Source organism: Ostrea edulis, chromosome 4 (genome assembly GCF_947568905.1).
Source record: "Ostrea edulis chromosome 4, xbOstEdul1.1, whole genome shotgun sequence".
NCBI lineage: Eukaryota > Metazoa > Mollusca > Bivalvia > Ostreida > Ostreidae > Ostrea > Ostrea edulis.
In genome coordinates, this window is record NC_079167.1 from 89,783,617 (window position 1) to 89,801,519 (window position 17,903).

At 34.3% G+C, this 17,903-nt stretch overlaps 1 protein-coding gene across 6 annotated transcripts in view; it reads left to right on the plus strand.

Moving 5' to 3' along the window:
* Positions 1-17,903, plus strand: part of LOC125668374 (uncharacterized) — a 37,743-nt gene that overhangs the window by 13,863 nt on the left and 5,977 nt on the right. For all 6 annotated transcript variants that reach the window (XM_048902496.2, XM_048902493.2, XM_056164245.1 and 3 more), the window contains 10 exons: positions 850-1,045; positions 3,293-3,369; positions 3,620-3,833; positions 6,791-6,903; positions 9,504-9,684; positions 10,194-10,340; positions 12,031-12,198; positions 13,406-13,493; positions 14,974-15,025; positions 16,544-16,618. In XM_048902496.2, coding sequence (XP_048758453.2) covers positions 850-1,045; positions 3,293-3,369; positions 3,620-3,833; positions 6,791-6,903; positions 9,504-9,684; positions 10,194-10,340; positions 12,031-12,198; positions 13,406-13,493; positions 14,974-15,025; positions 16,544-16,618 — 1,311 coding nt within the window. The remainder of the gene's footprint in view (positions 1-849; positions 1,046-3,292; positions 3,370-3,619; positions 3,834-6,790; positions 6,904-9,503; positions 9,685-10,193; positions 10,341-12,030; positions 12,199-13,405; positions 13,494-14,973; positions 15,026-16,543; positions 16,619-17,903) is intronic.

Genomic DNA, 17,903 nt, shown 5'->3' on the forward strand with positions numbered 1-17,903 from the left:
TGGCTGCACTGAATTCGATTTAAATGGTGAAATACATGCATCGTTTACTATAAATTTATTAATTCATCACAATACAATTCTTTCTAGGAATCAAATAGGTGAAAGACAAACAAAAGGAATTCACATTGATTTTTTTAACACCCCTCCCTTTCCAACATCAGTTTATAAACTGACCAGCCACGATATCTTATTGGCCACTCATTTAGAACAAAACCCCACATTCAAAAACTTTAATAATTATGAAAAAACCTTTTGTACACATGCAGGGAACAAAAGTTGTCAATGAAATAATACTGTATGTTAACTTACAAAATTATAATATCCTGTGGCTTTATCATTTTTAAGTTTCAGAACATTCTCCTAAAGGTTTGCAATTATAAGAATATTGTCAAATAGTTATTTTGTTTTTGTTTTAAACATATTTTATTGATCAAGTGAAAAGTTTCTAAGAACTTACTAGTCCCTAGTCGAATAGTTCATATACATCATATACATCATTTAATGTAAAATCCAGGTTTCGACATATCATAAACCACAACTTTATTTGTACACTTTAGAATATGGAACATTTATAGATATACTATAAGAATGATCTTGTATAGAAGCGGTGTGACACAAATTTCGACACGATGCATTAAGGGCTAACTTTCTAGACACGGTGGCCCACAGTGGACTTCTTATGTATTCGAAATACACATGCACTGTAGCACGCCAGGTGCATTGTGGAACACCGACCTGTACTGTATGTAATCATTTTATTCAGGCATATCATTTGTAGAAGATCTTTTAGAACAAAAGGTGAAAGCTAGCACTCTCTTCTTCAATGTCTACTTTTTAAAAAAATTTCAGAAAGAGGTCAGGCAAACTGGCAGACCACGACAGCAGGACTTTGAGTTTTGTATGCTAATTCCGTACACGGATTACACATTCACCATTGTTCGGAAGGCTCTACGTTTGACGATGACAGGCGAAAAATCTCTCGGCTACGTGGAGGCCGGCTACTGGAGTGATCCGGTGTCCGTCATCGTTAAAACATTGTCAGACGGTAGGACTGTATTTGGATTGCAATCTTCCAATTCATAAACATCAAGTGTAGTGTCACAAATTGTTTTTTTTATTACCAAATTTACAAATAGAATGCAGTATTTGCTATGATTACAGTTTTTGTTCTTAATCATTAGATTTGTTGTAGAATTGTAGTTTGACTTTTTGCTGTAATTCATTTTCTTTGAATTTTTGTGATAAAGTTGTTGGATAATTTGTGTACTGTACTGTAGTGCAATTTGAAAATTGATAGAAAGGTTTAATTAGCATCTTGTATGTGTGATGGGATTCTTCTGGAAATTAAGAAAGTGTTTTGACATTCACATTGTTTTACCTGCGACATTATACTTTTAAGATATAACGTATGGTTTATAATTCATTAAATGTATGTCTGGGTTTTAGCTAGTTCGTGGACATTGAGTTTTGATCATTCAACATCATGATGTTATCGCCATAAAGCATCAGTACTATTGATCTTAAGGTCAATTTATTTCTAACTAAATTTACTTAACTATAATGATATTCCAATCCATTCTGTTACTACCATATGTTGAGGAATGAAGGCTGTTAAAGTCCTCAAAGACCTAAATTATACAAAAATGAGGAAAGGGAGGAATGAGGAATTAAGGATGAAAGATGAATTAGTAATGACAGGTTGTCATTTTCAGAAACATTACCATCATTTGTAAATCATGTGCCAAAATCGTGTGTATTACGATAAATCTCTTAAGATTATATGTGAAGTTGTAACTCTTCTGTAAAGTACACAAACAAGTACCTGTTTGTGTTGATCTGCCAAACTCTTCTAGACTGTAGTAAAGGAATAAAAGAAATTTCCAATAACTTCATATAATGTGAAATAAGTTTGGGACAGTTTAGGTTAATTTTCAAAACTTTTCTTAATTAATGTATTTGATGTAAAGTTGAAAAATAATTGTAAAAGAAAATTTGAATTTTTTTATCTATATGATGCAAAACAACACATTGCCATAGCAACAAAATGAAAGCAGAGGAGATAAACTTATTGTGACATTATTCCTTGAATGTCATATGGTGCAACCTAATTTCAACCCACTTTATACATAATGAAAAATGTTTATAAAATCAATTAACCATTCAAATTGCATTTTACAAGTGAAATTCAGTTATGTTTTATCGAGTGCATATATATATATCGGATCCAATAATAAAAGTCAAGAAACACAAAACTCGAATAACATTTCACTGTTAGCGCTTTCGGTTATATAAATGCCTCTTCAGACAGTCTGAAGAGGCATTAAAGCCAAAAGCGCTAACAGTGAAATGTTATTCGAGTTTTGTGTTTCTTGACTTTTATTATTGGATGTATTTACTGTATCAAATACTGAATTCTTTTTACAAACTATATATATATACATGTATATACAAATGTGTGTGTATATATATATATATATATATATATATATATATACAGTATATATATATATATATATATATATATATATATAAAAAGCACTGAAAAGCCCACGACACTCTTGGTTATTTAAAACTCAAATTTTCGATGCAACCCGCGCCTTTATCGAGACATATATAACATAAACAAATAACACACAAAAACGACAAGTATCGATAAACTACATTGGTGGCAAGAGTGATACACTGTTGTACTGAGTGATAAAAATGGTGGTGATTTCGTTGTAAAGCGTGTTTACTGACTATGGTTTAGAGAGTTTGTACCATGGTCGGGTCGGGATGAAAATAGAATTATTCTTGAAAATTACAGAAATCAGATAAATTTAGAGGGAAAACTTACAAAACAATGTGATTATGAAATAAAATGGTGGGAAGATAATGATATGGAGTGATTAAGTTCAAAACAATATTAGGTAGTCCGTACCATTGATGATTCGGATATGGTGAACAGCGAAAAATAATGATTGCCAGAAGAACACGATTAAACAACAAACAAGGTCAATCAAAAGACACAGATCTAGCATTAAAATCAACAATCGAATAGATGAATGGGAGAGAAGTGTAAGGAAAAAGATTCAGTATTATTACCAACAGTGTCGTGGCCTTTTCAGTGCTTTTATAAATTTCTTTACTGGCCTTGTATCTTCTCAGATCCGACACTTTAAGAAAGTAGGGTGTTGTTGGGTTTTTGTGCTTATATATATATATATATATATATACATGTATATATATATATATATATATATATATATATATATATATACACACATACACATGTGTCTTATATGTAATTCAGTGCCAGGATCTCCTCCAAACATCACGCAGGGAAGCTTTGACCGTTCATACAAAAACAAGACCATCTTATATTGGAAGGTAGGAGATTGACATAATGGTACATGTATTTCACTCAAAATTGTGGATTATACAACCTTTTATATTAAGGCATAGTATTAATAATGTTATGAACTGTTTTGTAAAAGACCATGTGTTATTTGGTACACAATCATACTTTTGAGTTGCAGTATATTGAGGAAGCACTGTATATAAGATTTTCATAACATGTGTATATGAAACATACATGTACACTTCATACTAATTATGTCAGTTTCAATTCGTTGTACAGCCAATAAAGCACATGGACAGACATGGAATAATTGAAAACTACCGCATCAGCTTTGCTTCTCAAGATGGTAGCAGCAAGGGTGAGCTGTTCAGCCAGTATGAAAATGTTACGCTCCATCTGCATGAGGATATGTGGTACAATGTTTCTTTAGCTGCTGTGACCAGTGAGGGACTTTGGAGCCCAAGTATATCTGTATTGATTCCACCTAAAACTGGTATGAAGCATGCACTGGAAGACAGGGGTCTTTGTCATTAATCAAACGAAAAACCCTGGAAAAAAATAATTCTATGTCCCAGACAGTAACGATCAGAGGCATATCGTTTTTGATCTGGCAGTTTGTTTGTCTTTCTGTCTGCACCTGTAATTATATATTAAAAAATTCATACTCTCTTAACTGAAAATCAAAACTAAAAGGCAGAAAAAAAGGGTCCTAATTTCAAAGTCAAAGGAAAATATGCCACAATTAGCTTTGACCAGGGTCAGAGACATCGTGTTTCATAAATGCATTTTGCATTCAGCATAATTCTAATATTTCCAAAATCTGTGGATAGAAATTGTCAGCCCTTAAATCAGTTCACTTTGATAATATTATGAAGAGCTTACATTGCATTTGTGTGTTATAGCTGTTGATGTTACCATCCCAGTACATAGCTGCAGGACTGTAGCTGTCTGTATCAGAGAGCTACAGATCCTCCCCTTATAAAAACCTTCGATTTACGGCGCACCAAAAAAAATGTGCACGGTTGAGGCCTGATATTGTTGTATTCTTGTATTGCTGTCTTATAAAATCAATACAAAAAAATTCCCAACATATTTTTCTACTATACTTGTGTCCAAACATACCTTCAAATATTCATGAAAGCCCCATATGACCCCAAAACTCGCAGCTTCAAATGATTTCGTTTGTTGACGTAGCCATGTTAGGTAGCCAATCAATTCGAACTCCATTGCTAATTATATCTATTCATAATATTCGATACGAGTTGTGTACTAGATTTCAGTTTTTGTCAACCTCTCTTAATGTTTGTCACATCAAAATGTACCTTGTTATCACAACTTCTGCATGCTGAAAGGAATTTCAATGAAACTTGGTAATGAGTACCTTTGTAGACTGTATATGTAGATTAGTAGCTGTTTACTAATTTGTGTCATCCTGGATAAATAAAGGCTATTATCATTAGTATTCATGACGAGGTTGTGATGTCTGTAGAAATGCAGTATCATGCAATATGCAATGTACCAGTTTCCCAGTAATGTATCCCTCTTCATAAGTGCATATATACAGTTTTTAGTGAGTTTATAAGTATGCAGGAAGCAGATACTGCAAATCAATAGTTTTAATAAGTTTTTAAGTAAGCAGGAAGTTTTCGTTAAATCTTCAAAAAGTTACCGTGTAGAGACTATATGGGGTATCTCCTGTTTCTTGTAATAGAGCCTACTGGTTGCTGTGAAAACTAATTTGAACAGACATAAAATCCTTGAGTTGTTTAGTTGTAGGTATCGATGGTGGAATTGATATCCGAAAACACAAAAATCACTTAGATAAATGATATAGGACACAGCGTTCCAAGAATTTAAAATCGAAAGTCGCAAAACATAGGGATCAGTATTCCTGAAGCAGGGCAGGTCCCTCTGATTTATTTACTGTTGGTTCGCTTTGCGATACCAAGCAGTTACTGAAAAAGATATTGGCAAATAATTTCAGTCTCCTGCTTCACTTCCTTCTATGAACTTTACCGACCCAACAAATTTCTGTAGACAGTCAGTAACAGTTTCTGTAGACAGTAACAACTCAAACAAATTTCTGTAAACAGTCAGTAACAATTTCTGCAGACAGTCAGTAACAACCCAACAAATTTCTGTAGACAGTCAGTAACAGTTTCTTTAGACAGTCAGTAACAATTTCTGTAGACAGTAACAGTTTCTGGAATCAGTCAGTAACAACCCAACAAATTTCTGTAGACAGTCAGTAACAATTTCTTTAGACAGTCAGTAACAGTTTCTGCAGACAGTCAGTAACAACCCAACAAATTTCTGTAGACAGTCAGTAACAATTTCTGTAGACAGTCAGTAACAGTTTCTGCAGACAGTCAGTAACAACCCAACAAATTTCTGTAGACAGTCAGTAACAATTTCTGTAGACAGTAACAGTTTCTGTAGACAGTCAGTAACAGTTTCTGTAGACAGTCAGTAACAGTTTCTGTAGACAGTCAGTAACAACCAACACATTTCTGTAGACAGTAACAATTTCTGTAGACAGTCAGTAACAATTTCTGTAGACAGTCAGTAACAATTTCTGCAGACAGTCAGTGACAATTTCTATAGACAGTAACAATTTCTGTAGACAGTCAGTAACAATTTCTGTAGACAGTCAGTAACAATTTCTGCAGACAGTCAGTGACAATTTCTATAGACAGTAACAATTTCTGTAGACAGTCAGTAACAATTTCTGCAGACAGTCAGTGACAATTTCTATAGACAGTCAGTAACAGTTTCTGCAGACCCTCAGTAATAGTTTCTGTAGACAGTCAGTAACAACCAACAAATTTCTGTAGACAGTCAGTAACAATTTTTGTAGACAGTCAGTAACAGTTTCTGCAGACCGTCAGTAACAGTTTCTGCAGACCGTCAGTAGCAATTTCTGTAGACAGTCAGTTACAGTTTCTGTAGACAGTCAGTAGCAATTTCTGTAGACAGTCAGTAACAATTTCTATAGACAGTCAGTAACAATTTCTGTAAACAGTCAGTAACAATTTCTGTAGACAGTCAGTAACAATATCTGTAAACAGTCAGTTACAGTTTCTGTAGACAGTCAGTTACAGTTTCTGTAGACAGTAACAATTTCTATAGACAGTCAGTAACAACCCAACAAATTTCTGTAGACAGTCAGTTACAGTTTCTGTAGACAGTAACAATTTCTATAGACAGTCAGTAACAACCCAACAAATTTCTGTAGACAGTCAGTAACAGTTTCTGTAGACAGTCAGTAACAATTTCTATAGACAGTAACAATTTCTGTAGACAGTCAGTAACAGTTTCTGTAGACAGTCAGTAGCAATTTCTGTAGACAGCAACAAACTTGATAAGTAATGATATATATTCAGATAAATAAATAGCTTATTTAATAAATAAATGGAAAAATTGTTAGATTACCTTACCAATCTTTTACAGATGTGATGATTCCATTCAATGTTGTGATGGAGCTAAGTGAGAACAGATCTACTGCCAATGTCAAATGGAAAGGGAGGGAAGCCTGTCAACACTATGTGGTCTTCTGGCTGGCTGTAAGTCCAGAACAAATGCTAGTTTTCTAAGTTTACCTCTTATCTTCATCACTATCTGTTAAATCAGAAAATACACTCATAACCTGCAGTAAAATAGTATCAAATAACACAGCTTTGTACAATAAGTCATTAGTATATGTGTATAGATAAAAATTCTTTTGTTTCATGAAAATTTCAATATATATGACATTTGACACTAGTTGTAGAATCAATTTATTAATACTGGCGGTATTTAACTGATGTATTAATACTGGCAGTATTTAATTGTCCAGCCCTATCTAATGCAGCTGGGACCTTATACAAATTGAGGTTTGTTAAATAGAGAGTTTAACATGCTAAAATCCATGTCGCATATCATATCAGCTTTATATATGGAGCCCAGAGGACTGATATGGGGCCCAAGGTTTGATATGACATATATGATGTGGATTTTAGCCTGTAGAGTTCTATTTATCATAAACTTAAATATTGTATGCATACCAAGTCATGAGTGCCACTTTCCATGATGTTTTTGTTTGATTGAGTCACCATCCCAAAAAAAATTCATCACACCTAACATGGCGTCCATACTGTTCGTTTATCGTGAGTAAACCCAGGAGTTGCGAGGGAATATATAATTTTCAGATTGATGTGCCTTTTTGTGAATATTTTAAGCAATTCAATTGTGCGATGTAAGATTATGTCTACTACTAAAAGCAATGTGTGGCAAATAACTACGGATAAGGTCCAGAATGTGTGGCAAATAACTACGGATAAGGTCCAGAATGTGTGGCAAATAACTACGGATAAGGTCCAGAATGTGTGGCAAATAACTACGGATAAGGTCCAGAATGTGTGGCAAATAACTACGGATAAGGTCACCTAGTAGTTGCAATTTCTGTCAGAAGAACAAAATTTGTTTATTTATTTTGAAGTCTCACCTTAAACTATACCTAGCTAACAAAAACAAACAACAATAATGTTTTCACTCGTCCAAATGCTGCAATATCTGCAGCAGAGATAGAGGTCTTTGTGCTTGCCAAGTCTGAAGTATAATGTTAGAAAAATCCTTTGGCTAGTAATTGGCTTTTTTGATTTAGAATTAATGTTTATTGAAAATCTGTCAACTGCTAATTAATAAAAAGGGACCATTGTTTAAAGAAGATTATACAATTGTTGACATTTTTTAGTCAAATATGATTCTTCAGCTGCCCTCAAAATACAATATTCACCTTAAACTTGGTAAATATTGTAATTTCCCTCTGGTGAAAGCATTGCATTTACCTCAGAAATATAATCAATTGTTGTTTTATCATGTGATTGAGTGATTTGGATATTGATTATGAAACCAATTATTAAAGTGTGCGGAACATTACCTGGATGGTCATCTTTGTTTACAAGTAGAGTGCAAGACCTTGTCGAAAGTGACTAGAGATTTGAGATTTTATCATATAACTGAATGCTGTACACTGTAAACGTAATTAATTCCATGGAGTCATCATTTTGCGGATTATCATTATTGGTTTGGTCCACAGGATGATATTCCGCTGAGTTACATTTGGATTACATGAAAGCTTACATATTTTAAAATCCGCAGGTATGAAGTTGCACGGATTTAGCAGAAATAATTACAAAATGTAAAACGCATGTTTACAGTATTAAATCTATAACTTGAAACCAGCATCTAGAGCAAAACAAAACATGATAAACCATATTTATTCATAGCTAGCGTGCAGGACCAAGTGAAAGTGATTTGAGGCACAATTTTTCATTGGATGACCAAAAAATAATCAATTGTATCGGTTCCCAGTTTATTTTTGGTCTGATGTTGAAAAAATCAATTTAATGCTACATGTGCATGTATATTCACCAGAATTGAATGTGAAGGTGAATATAATATTTTTGTCTAGTTTGTTGGTTGTCAGACATCAGAAACTTAGAATTATTGAATCCAATAATTAAGTACTATTCCATATAAGAGTCAGGCAGGGAGTGGCACATCAAGGTCTTTTGATTTTGATGAAACTTGGCATGGTGATACCTTTTGCCTTTAGATTGATTTCAACACCATTCTGTTTGGTAATTGTGTTATGGGATATCAAAAATAGATCATACATAGGCCTGTTTAACACTATATCTTGTCTTATTATATACTTTCAATTTCATCTCTTCTTTTTTCTTTAAAAGTTTGCGGGCATATATCACACGATATATGCCCGGAAACATTCCGGCCCGCAAACATTACGTCACAATCAGATTTCTACGCCGTTAATTTTCAATTTTTTCATGTTTTTCATCTTTTACTCAGTTAAACCGATAAAGTTATTGTTAAAAATAAAATTATTGTTAGTTTCTAAATGAAATAGAAAGTATATAATAAAAAGGTTATAGACTTTGTATGGGAAATATGACGACCTCGTTTTTTGTCGCGAACGGACCTCGCAAGCTCGGTCCGTGTACGCGCCAAAAAACTCGGTCGTCATATTTTCCCATACAAAGTCTATAACCTATAATTATGGTGGTTCGATCACTTCACCTTGAGAGAGTCTTGGTGCAATGAGAGCTATCATATCTTATATCTGGCAGTTGTTAATGACTTTGTATTCATTTTCTGATTACAGGACAATACCTTAACCTGGCATGTTAGCTTAAAAAATACAACAGTGCTTGATCTACTGATACCCAACATTGAAAAAGTGGGCGTGTCTTGTTCTGCTGAGTTATCGCTCAGTGCGTCAGAAAACCCAGTCCGTGTAGGTGGAGGGTTTTTCTGGATCAATTGTAAATACTTCGCTGAAAAAGGTTTGTGAAAACTTATGCTCATGCCATGAATTGGGTGAACCATATAGTGTTTGTTTATTTCTGTCAATCATTTAGACTAGTGATAAATCGATACCAAAGAATGGGTCCTTTTAACCTAGTATTTTTTATTCTTTTCTGATTTCCCATGTGTATTAGAATATTTTTAAAGATATTTCATTTGTTTGATAAACTTCAATGTGTATTCACTGAAATTGTCAAGACCGTTTGCATATTGAAGACATTGACAGAATTAAAAATTTGTGAAGCACTGCTTCTGTGTCACAAATTCAAAGCTCTACATACACCAGAGGTGCTCGATAGATACGCACAATAGATGGAAGTGGTGTAATAGGAATGATCATGACTGATCTAATAAAACCGAGCGTGTTTGAAAATTACTTTTAGATATGGAAATTTGAAATGCTTAGATTACTCTTGAAAGGCCTCAAAAACGGTATAAACAGGAATAAAAAAATATTTATTCTCCATGCATTTTTATTAAACACTAGCTCCCGCCTTGCCAGATGTGACTGTAACCCCGCACGGTGAGGCTCTAAACCTGGCCTGGACCGTAGACTGTGATGAAGATTCCTCTTATCCACAGTGGTTCAATGTCACCTGGTGTGAATTAGACCATCAACATAAAGTTTGCCGAGGTTAGTTGAAAAATTGTTGTCAATACAACAGTTGGGTTGTTGTTTTAAGAAATGATGCAGTCACTGTTGTCATGGTGACCTGTTTCCTTTGTCTTCAGGGTTTGAAACTAATTAACTTACTTATATTGGGAAACAAAAAGACTCCATCTTTTACTTTTCAGGTGGACTTTTGGGTTCATGTATTATTTTAATTGAGACATGACTTTGTTTGATCTTACCTATAGTATTTTAAAGTGGGTGTCTTAAAGTACAACAGCAAAGAAGTGAAGAAAGATAAATTGTGTATGGGAGAGCATCTTCGCTAGTGAAGGGTTTTCAGTCCACTCCGCTCCATTCCCTTGGCTAGTGAAGATGATGAGAGAGTGAGGGAATGTGAATTTGACATGGGCTAGAGTATCTATCTTAGTAAAAAAAAATTCATTGTAATAAAACAATTGTCAATGGTCTCAATGAGACAATCACTGGAAATTTTGTGGTGGGGTGATGGTCCTCTCACCCCTAACCCTTTACTCCTTCTCCTACAAGTAAGAGCTTCAGTCAACATCCGTATGCTCCTTAAATACCTCAGTTATGCATGAAATAAGATGAAAATAAAATATAACGAAAATAACAAATTTATTTAAATATACGATTACATACAATAAGAATGCCATCGCTGAGCCTCTAGCTGGTTGGAGTAACCCCCCCCCCCCCCCCCTCACTCCTTAAGTGGACCTTCTAATTTTTAGGTATATTTGACCTGTAGTCCATAGCTAGAGTCAAACCCTGTCTGATTGGCTACCTTTTTTAAGTACAATATGTAATGTAGTACATATGGGTACATTAATAAAATCACCGTTTTAAAAAAAAAAATAGTCATTCACTCCATATTAGATCTTGCTCCAGAATAAAAATTGATTCAACATCAGCATAATGTGTAATTGAGAGTAGAATTGAGAAATATCAAGCAGATTTTATTTAAACATGATATATGGTATCAAAATGAATGGGTAGAATTTTTTGGTGTGGTAAGCAGATCTAATATTGAGATGTCTTACAAATCCATTTAAAGTTTTGATTTTATATTCGAGAATTCGGGGTTTATGGCTTACTCTTACAGAAAAGAGGACAGAAACCTATCTTCAGCTTTGTGATACTGTAGTGATGAAACGATTGTCACCGACAATCGATTGTCGATCGTTTTTGGCTCTTCGATTTCGATTATCGATTCTATTTTTCATAATCTATTGTCGCCTGTACACTAATCAATATCTAATCCGAGATTCATCTGACTGTTAATCCCGCTTTTATTTCGTGACATGTGCAGGGAAGAGTCAGAGTGGACGCATTGAAAAGTGGGAATTCAGTGACACCAGCTAGTGTGTTTGCTGCACATATCCATAAAACTAAATAGAAATAACCCCAAAAATAATAAACATTTATTAATAGCATGTAAATACCGATTATATCAATCATTGATCGATACAGTTCTTCTGATTATATGACCGATTATCGATTATGAAATTTTTCCGATTTTTCAACACTATGAGACTGTACAAATCAGTGTTAAAAGTCTCACCCTGTTATTCTTATACGTTACATGATGTTTATATCAATGTATACAATTAAGAGATCATTACTTGAGAATTTCGTTCTTGATGCTAGTGTGTATAAAATTTTAAAACATATGGCATCTTCTGTATCGTTTTAGATTCGTTTTATGAATTATTGGAGCCAGGTGAGAGAAAGTACAGAATTGAGGAATTAAATTCCAATCTAAAGTATCGGGTGAGGATAAATTCTGTGTCCAGAGATGGCGAGGTCAGAATCAACCCTGATTTTAAAGATGAGAGTCTTGTCCGTAGCAATTATGATAATGGTAAGGAATTTTTCTATTTTGAGTTTTCCTCCTCTCACATACAGAGTACTGGTTCATGCACTTTAGTCATGACACGCAGATGTTTGAGAAGTACTCTGAATTGCAAAATTCTAGCTCACCTGAGCTGAAAGCTCACTTTGCAGATCAAAATGTGTCTGTTGTCCATCTGTTATTCGTAAACTGTTACATTTTGATTTCTTTTTAAGGGACAATTTCAACTCAAACTGGCATGAAGTGGGTGGAGGGGGTTCAAGTTAAAATGAAAGACCATAGCCCCTGTCCAAGGGGGATAATTAAGATATTTATGATATGATTGGTTTTTATAAAAAATCTTCTCATGAACTAAAAGAGTTGTACTTGTTAAATTGATATGGAAGTGTTGATTCATATTTGTTATCACCATGGTCAAGAGGTGGACCATGATAGGAGTTTGAAGGTTTTACAAGAAATATACATGTATGGGAAATCTCTTTGAAGATCTTTTCAAGTCGAGCCATAATGGAACAATTTTTCAAATCAATAGCAAAGCATCTTCATGTAGGGTAGATTCCAGTTGGGTTTTTTTTTACACATCGTTTGGGTTACAAGCGGGTAGGCGGTAGGCATTGGGAATTTCATGTTTTACATGGGGGGGGATGCAGTAAGTAGGTCAGAGGTCAGGTGATTGATGTGGGTCATGGGTCTCCTTTTATTTTGTCTTGATCAAAGTTTGTCCATCGTCAGCCTGCCATTGTTGTTACAGTGTATCTTAATGCAGTTTTTTTTTTTTTTTTTTTTAAATCTGTAGCTCTATAAACATAGGAACAAAACCAAAACTTGCATATCAGCCTTCGAATATAGTGAAAAATGTTTCAAACTAAGTCTTGTGATTCTCATCAAATGAGTAAAGTGACTCAGGCAAGCACTGCCACAGTGGCCTTGAATATCTATCTTGTTTATTTCCATTTTAATCTGTACACAATATATATATTCAATATTCCAACAAAAAAATTCCTATTTTTTTTCTTCTTCATTTCTTGGCAAAGAAGCAGATTTTTCAGGACCATTGGGTCAAAATGATTGTGATCAAAATTTCTAGTCAGATCAACACATACATGTAAAGTATGGTCTTATATTATCTCATATTTTAAATTTTCCAAAATGACTGTCTTGTTATTTTTTGTTGTTAAATGCAAGTGATTAATGAAGTTTGGTTTTTATTCAACAGGAACAAATAGATATGCTGAAGTTATATGGCCTCTAGCCGCTTTGACCATCATTGGTTTGGTGATATTTATGGTAGTAAAATTTGTATGGTAAGGACTATAGTACTACTCATAATTATAGCTATTTTAGTGGTAATCATATTTTAGTGCTTTTTGTAGCAGTCTTGTTGCACTTATTTTCAAAAGTATATCACAAAAATGTGACTGTATATGCCTACAAAGTGCACTTACATAGATTCGAACACTTGCTATTTATGATTGTGTTTTGTAGGGGTAGACAGGGGGATCCAGTCCCCCCCACTCCACCCCCCTCTTCCTTCCTTCCATCCTTTATTAGGTCACCTGAGTTGCTCAGGAGACCTATTGATATTGGTTTGCGTCCGTCATCATCCGTTAACAATTGAGCATTTTGACTTCTTGATAACAACCGTTCCAATTCTTTTCAAAATTGGTATGAAGGCATCTTTAGGGAAAAGGGACATAAATTGTATTTTTCTGGATTCTTGCACCCCTGGGGCTTTTGGGATGGGGCAAAAACTGCCAAAGTTGACAAATTTAAAAAATATTCTTCTCTTCAATCGCAAATCTGAAAGAAAAACTTAATTGCTTAGTGATGTAGAACAGATGCCAAAATTGTAAATTTCATGATCCCATGGGGGCATAGGTTCTGACTCCAGGGTGGAGCCAAACTTAGTGTATATGTGTAAAACATTCAAAGGATATCTTCTTTAATGCTGTTGATACTAAATTGAAAATGAATTAATATTTAGAATGAGTAGGTGGTCTTTTACCAAAATCATAAATTTCATATGTACAGGGGTAAGGTTTTTGTTTTCAGAATTATTATAGCGGTTATTGTCTTCATCATTTGAAAGACTTCTTAAAGTTTGCTGATATAGTATGAAAACTAAATGCATATTTAGAAAAAGCAGAATAAATATATACCAAAATTGTGATTTTTGCAACCCCAGGGTATATTGACTCTAGGACAGGAAGTGGTGTTGCAGGACTTTAATATCCAGTAATGATATCTACGATGCCATTTATATGCCACGATTTTAGAGACATTTAGTCCATGCATCTCCAGCAGCATCCAAAAACATTTTTGTCTCAATCACTGATTCCCTGGCCCATACACAAAATTTTATAACAGCGCAATGCTCCAATGTTGCCAATTTCAACTGTTTAAAGACATGCTTATCCCTACTCACTAGTTCAGGACTATTTCCCCATGTTTTATTACACTTTGTAAAAGTTTTTGAAATTTTTCAGAAAAAATAGCCAAATTAAACTTTTAAAAAGCTGAGGTCCACTGATCAATACACTGGATGCTATTTCTATTTTTTGATGCTATTTCTATTTTTTGATTTCACCAGCTTAAGTTCTTAGTTTCCTGAGCTTTGGAGGTGCACATAGAAACAATTATAATGCAGTAATGTTCCTGACATAATTCAAACTCTTAACAAAATGACGTTCAAGTAATGTTGTGACATGATATCATGAGTTTTTATATGCTGAAAAAGTGCAATGAATCAAACGTGAAAATACTTTTCAAGTATCATTTTTACAGGAAATTGAGGTCCATTGATCCAGAAGTTGAGCTTCCTGATGTTCACAGCAAAGTATGTTCCACTTAGATTCCAGATTTACAAATTTGGGGGGGGGGGGAAATCAGGTGGCAGGGTTTTATTACCTCCACAGCCCATAACTTTTTTCTTGTCAAATGCCAGTGCTTTATTTCTGAACATACAAAAAACCACTCACCAAAAAGTATGTGGAAGTACATGTAGTTAGTAAAGCGACAGCAGCCACTCTATGACACGAGTTTCTGACAATCACATGATCCTTAAAAGGGCATGGACACGATTTTGGTACAAGAAATATTTGCATATATATTTGTTGGGTAAATATGTAAATTTTCAACAACAAAAACTGATGCAAAGATGTATTTGAGACATCTGAACTTTTCATTTTCATAACAAGGTTTTAGTCCTGTTTGTGTTTACATGCCGCATGAATCAACTATCAGCACATCACCAAAGTTGACGGCTTTAGAACATTGCATGCATGCAGTGAAAAAAAGCTTTATAACAAAAATTTCTGTGTTTTTTGTCATATTGCTTGCTCCCTAAATTGATATATCATTAACATATGTCTTAATGTTTTTGATATACTTTTTGGAAATCTTTGTGTTCTCGCATCCACAAATCATTTCTTGGCTATGACAGTCATTTTGACAAACTCGATTTTGGGAGCCAGATTCTCTGTAAATACAAAGTATATCCTGTGTAAATTATTTTTGATCCACTTTATGAAAGATCTTTTATAAAAGATTTTCTTAATTAACACTTTATGAAAGATCTTTTATAAAAGATTTGTTTAATTAACAATAAACTGTCAATTTCAATTGAGCAAATATCATGCTTATGCCCCTTTTAATGATGTATTGAAATGCTTATAATTTAGTCTTTTGTCAGCTAGGCCTCGTTTAACTCTCCTGAGCAGAAAGCTTAAGTTTATAGTTTTACTGATGGAAGTTGTTCATTGTCTGTTCATTTTTCCTCTGTAAACTCTGTACATTTTCAACCTCTTCTAAAGAACCTTACGAAGACCAATTTTCACCAACCTTGCCTCAGAGCATCCTTAATATGAAAGGAATTGACATTATCCAACTGAAAAGGCATGCTCATGTCAAAAGGAATTTAATTAAGATTACCAGTAGGAAAGATAGGGTGGTGCGTTTATAACATTCAATGTTTTCTGAAGGACCCCTTGACCATTGAATTCAAAGCTTGACACCTTCTTCATTAGTATGAACGTTCTAAGGGGTACGTGTAGGCATGGTACCACTGCATTTCAGCCCAAATGTCAAGATGATGTAATTGTGCATAGTTACCCTATATGCCGTAAAATTAAGTTTCAGGGAAGTTTGGCTAAATGAAATTGAAATTACAGTTTTGGCCTGCGTGCCTCTGTTCTGAGGTTGCCGCATTGCTGATTTTATCAAATTTTCAATAAAATAAGAACTTTGTAATGTGATTACATATCTTGAGGAAAAACTCCACAGTCATTAAGATTTTCCCTTGAAGATGTGGACTGATTCGCGGATGTCCGTAACAGTGTATGGCTTTGTTTTTCAGAGGATTCTTAAAGATCGTGGTTACACCGATGACAGCCAAAACTACTCAGAAATGACAGAAAGCAAAGATCACAAGGTGGAAAGATATAACAGTCATCAAACATCGCCAAGCATGTCAAAATTTGTAAAAAGGGGAGATTACTCTATCATGCCTGGTGTTGGATGTTGACATTTAGGGATTACATTTTGACGTGTTAGCGTAGCCTGTAAAATGGATGTTTGCGGCTGTTAAATCACTACTAACGATAAAAACAAAAACAAATGAAAAGAAAATTATTTCCATTCTAATGCAATTTATGCATTTTGCTTGGTGTTTACATCTTATTTCCTCGAGTTATATGATATACGGCACAAAATGTTTACACTTGACATTATGTTTTTGCGTCTTTCTTTTATGACATCAAAATGGAAAGCTTTAATTCTATCTCGTTAATGCTTCTTTAACTGCCTCAAACATCAGTGGATTAGCCAATCAAAGTGCAGATTACGAAACAGTGCAATAGCCAATGAAAATGCAGATTACAAAACAGCTGCATTAGAATGGTAGATATTGGGATGAATTTGACATCCCAGAGTGCATAATGATAAGGCCATGCCAATTTGTAATCTAGTTCGTCGGATTCGCCGCTTCTATTTGTAATGAATCCAAATTATGATATTATCAAAAAATAATATCCGCCCACGTGTCCAAAAATATCTGCGTAAAATATTTTCGACTTTTTACAACAAGTGCACAAACAACCTTGATGCATATGCCTGACAAATGACAGAATCGTGGACTCTCGAAAAATTTCTAACAGTGTAATACAGTGTTTTAGGTTATTCATGATATCTATCTTAATATGTACGATACTTCATAGCACTGGATTGGAATACTGCAATCGAACTGGAAGCCGAAGAAAATTTTGAAGCGCTATTCAATGCCACTCTTTAGAGAACATCGACAGCGTACGATTGATTCATTATATATTGTTTAAAGTATCTCTTAAGAATATTTCACTCCCAAGAAGACGTTACCATTGGCGATGAAGGGCTGCAAAATTTAGGCCTATGCTCAGCGCTTATAGCCATTGAGCAGGGAGGTATCTTTATCATGCCACACTTGCTGTGACATGGGTTTCGGTTTTTGCCGTCTCATCCGAAAGACCGCCCCATTTATTCGCCTCTTACGACAAGCAAGGGGTACTGAGGACAATTCTAAATTGGATCGACAGTTAAATTCACAAAAGGTTTTTGGTGATTATTAATTATGTGTGTTCTATTAAAATTTAAGAAAATACTAAAAGCGATACATTGGAGATTTCAAAATTGGACATGTCCCTAGCAATATGCATATATCTGAATCGAAAGTTTGTAGAAAT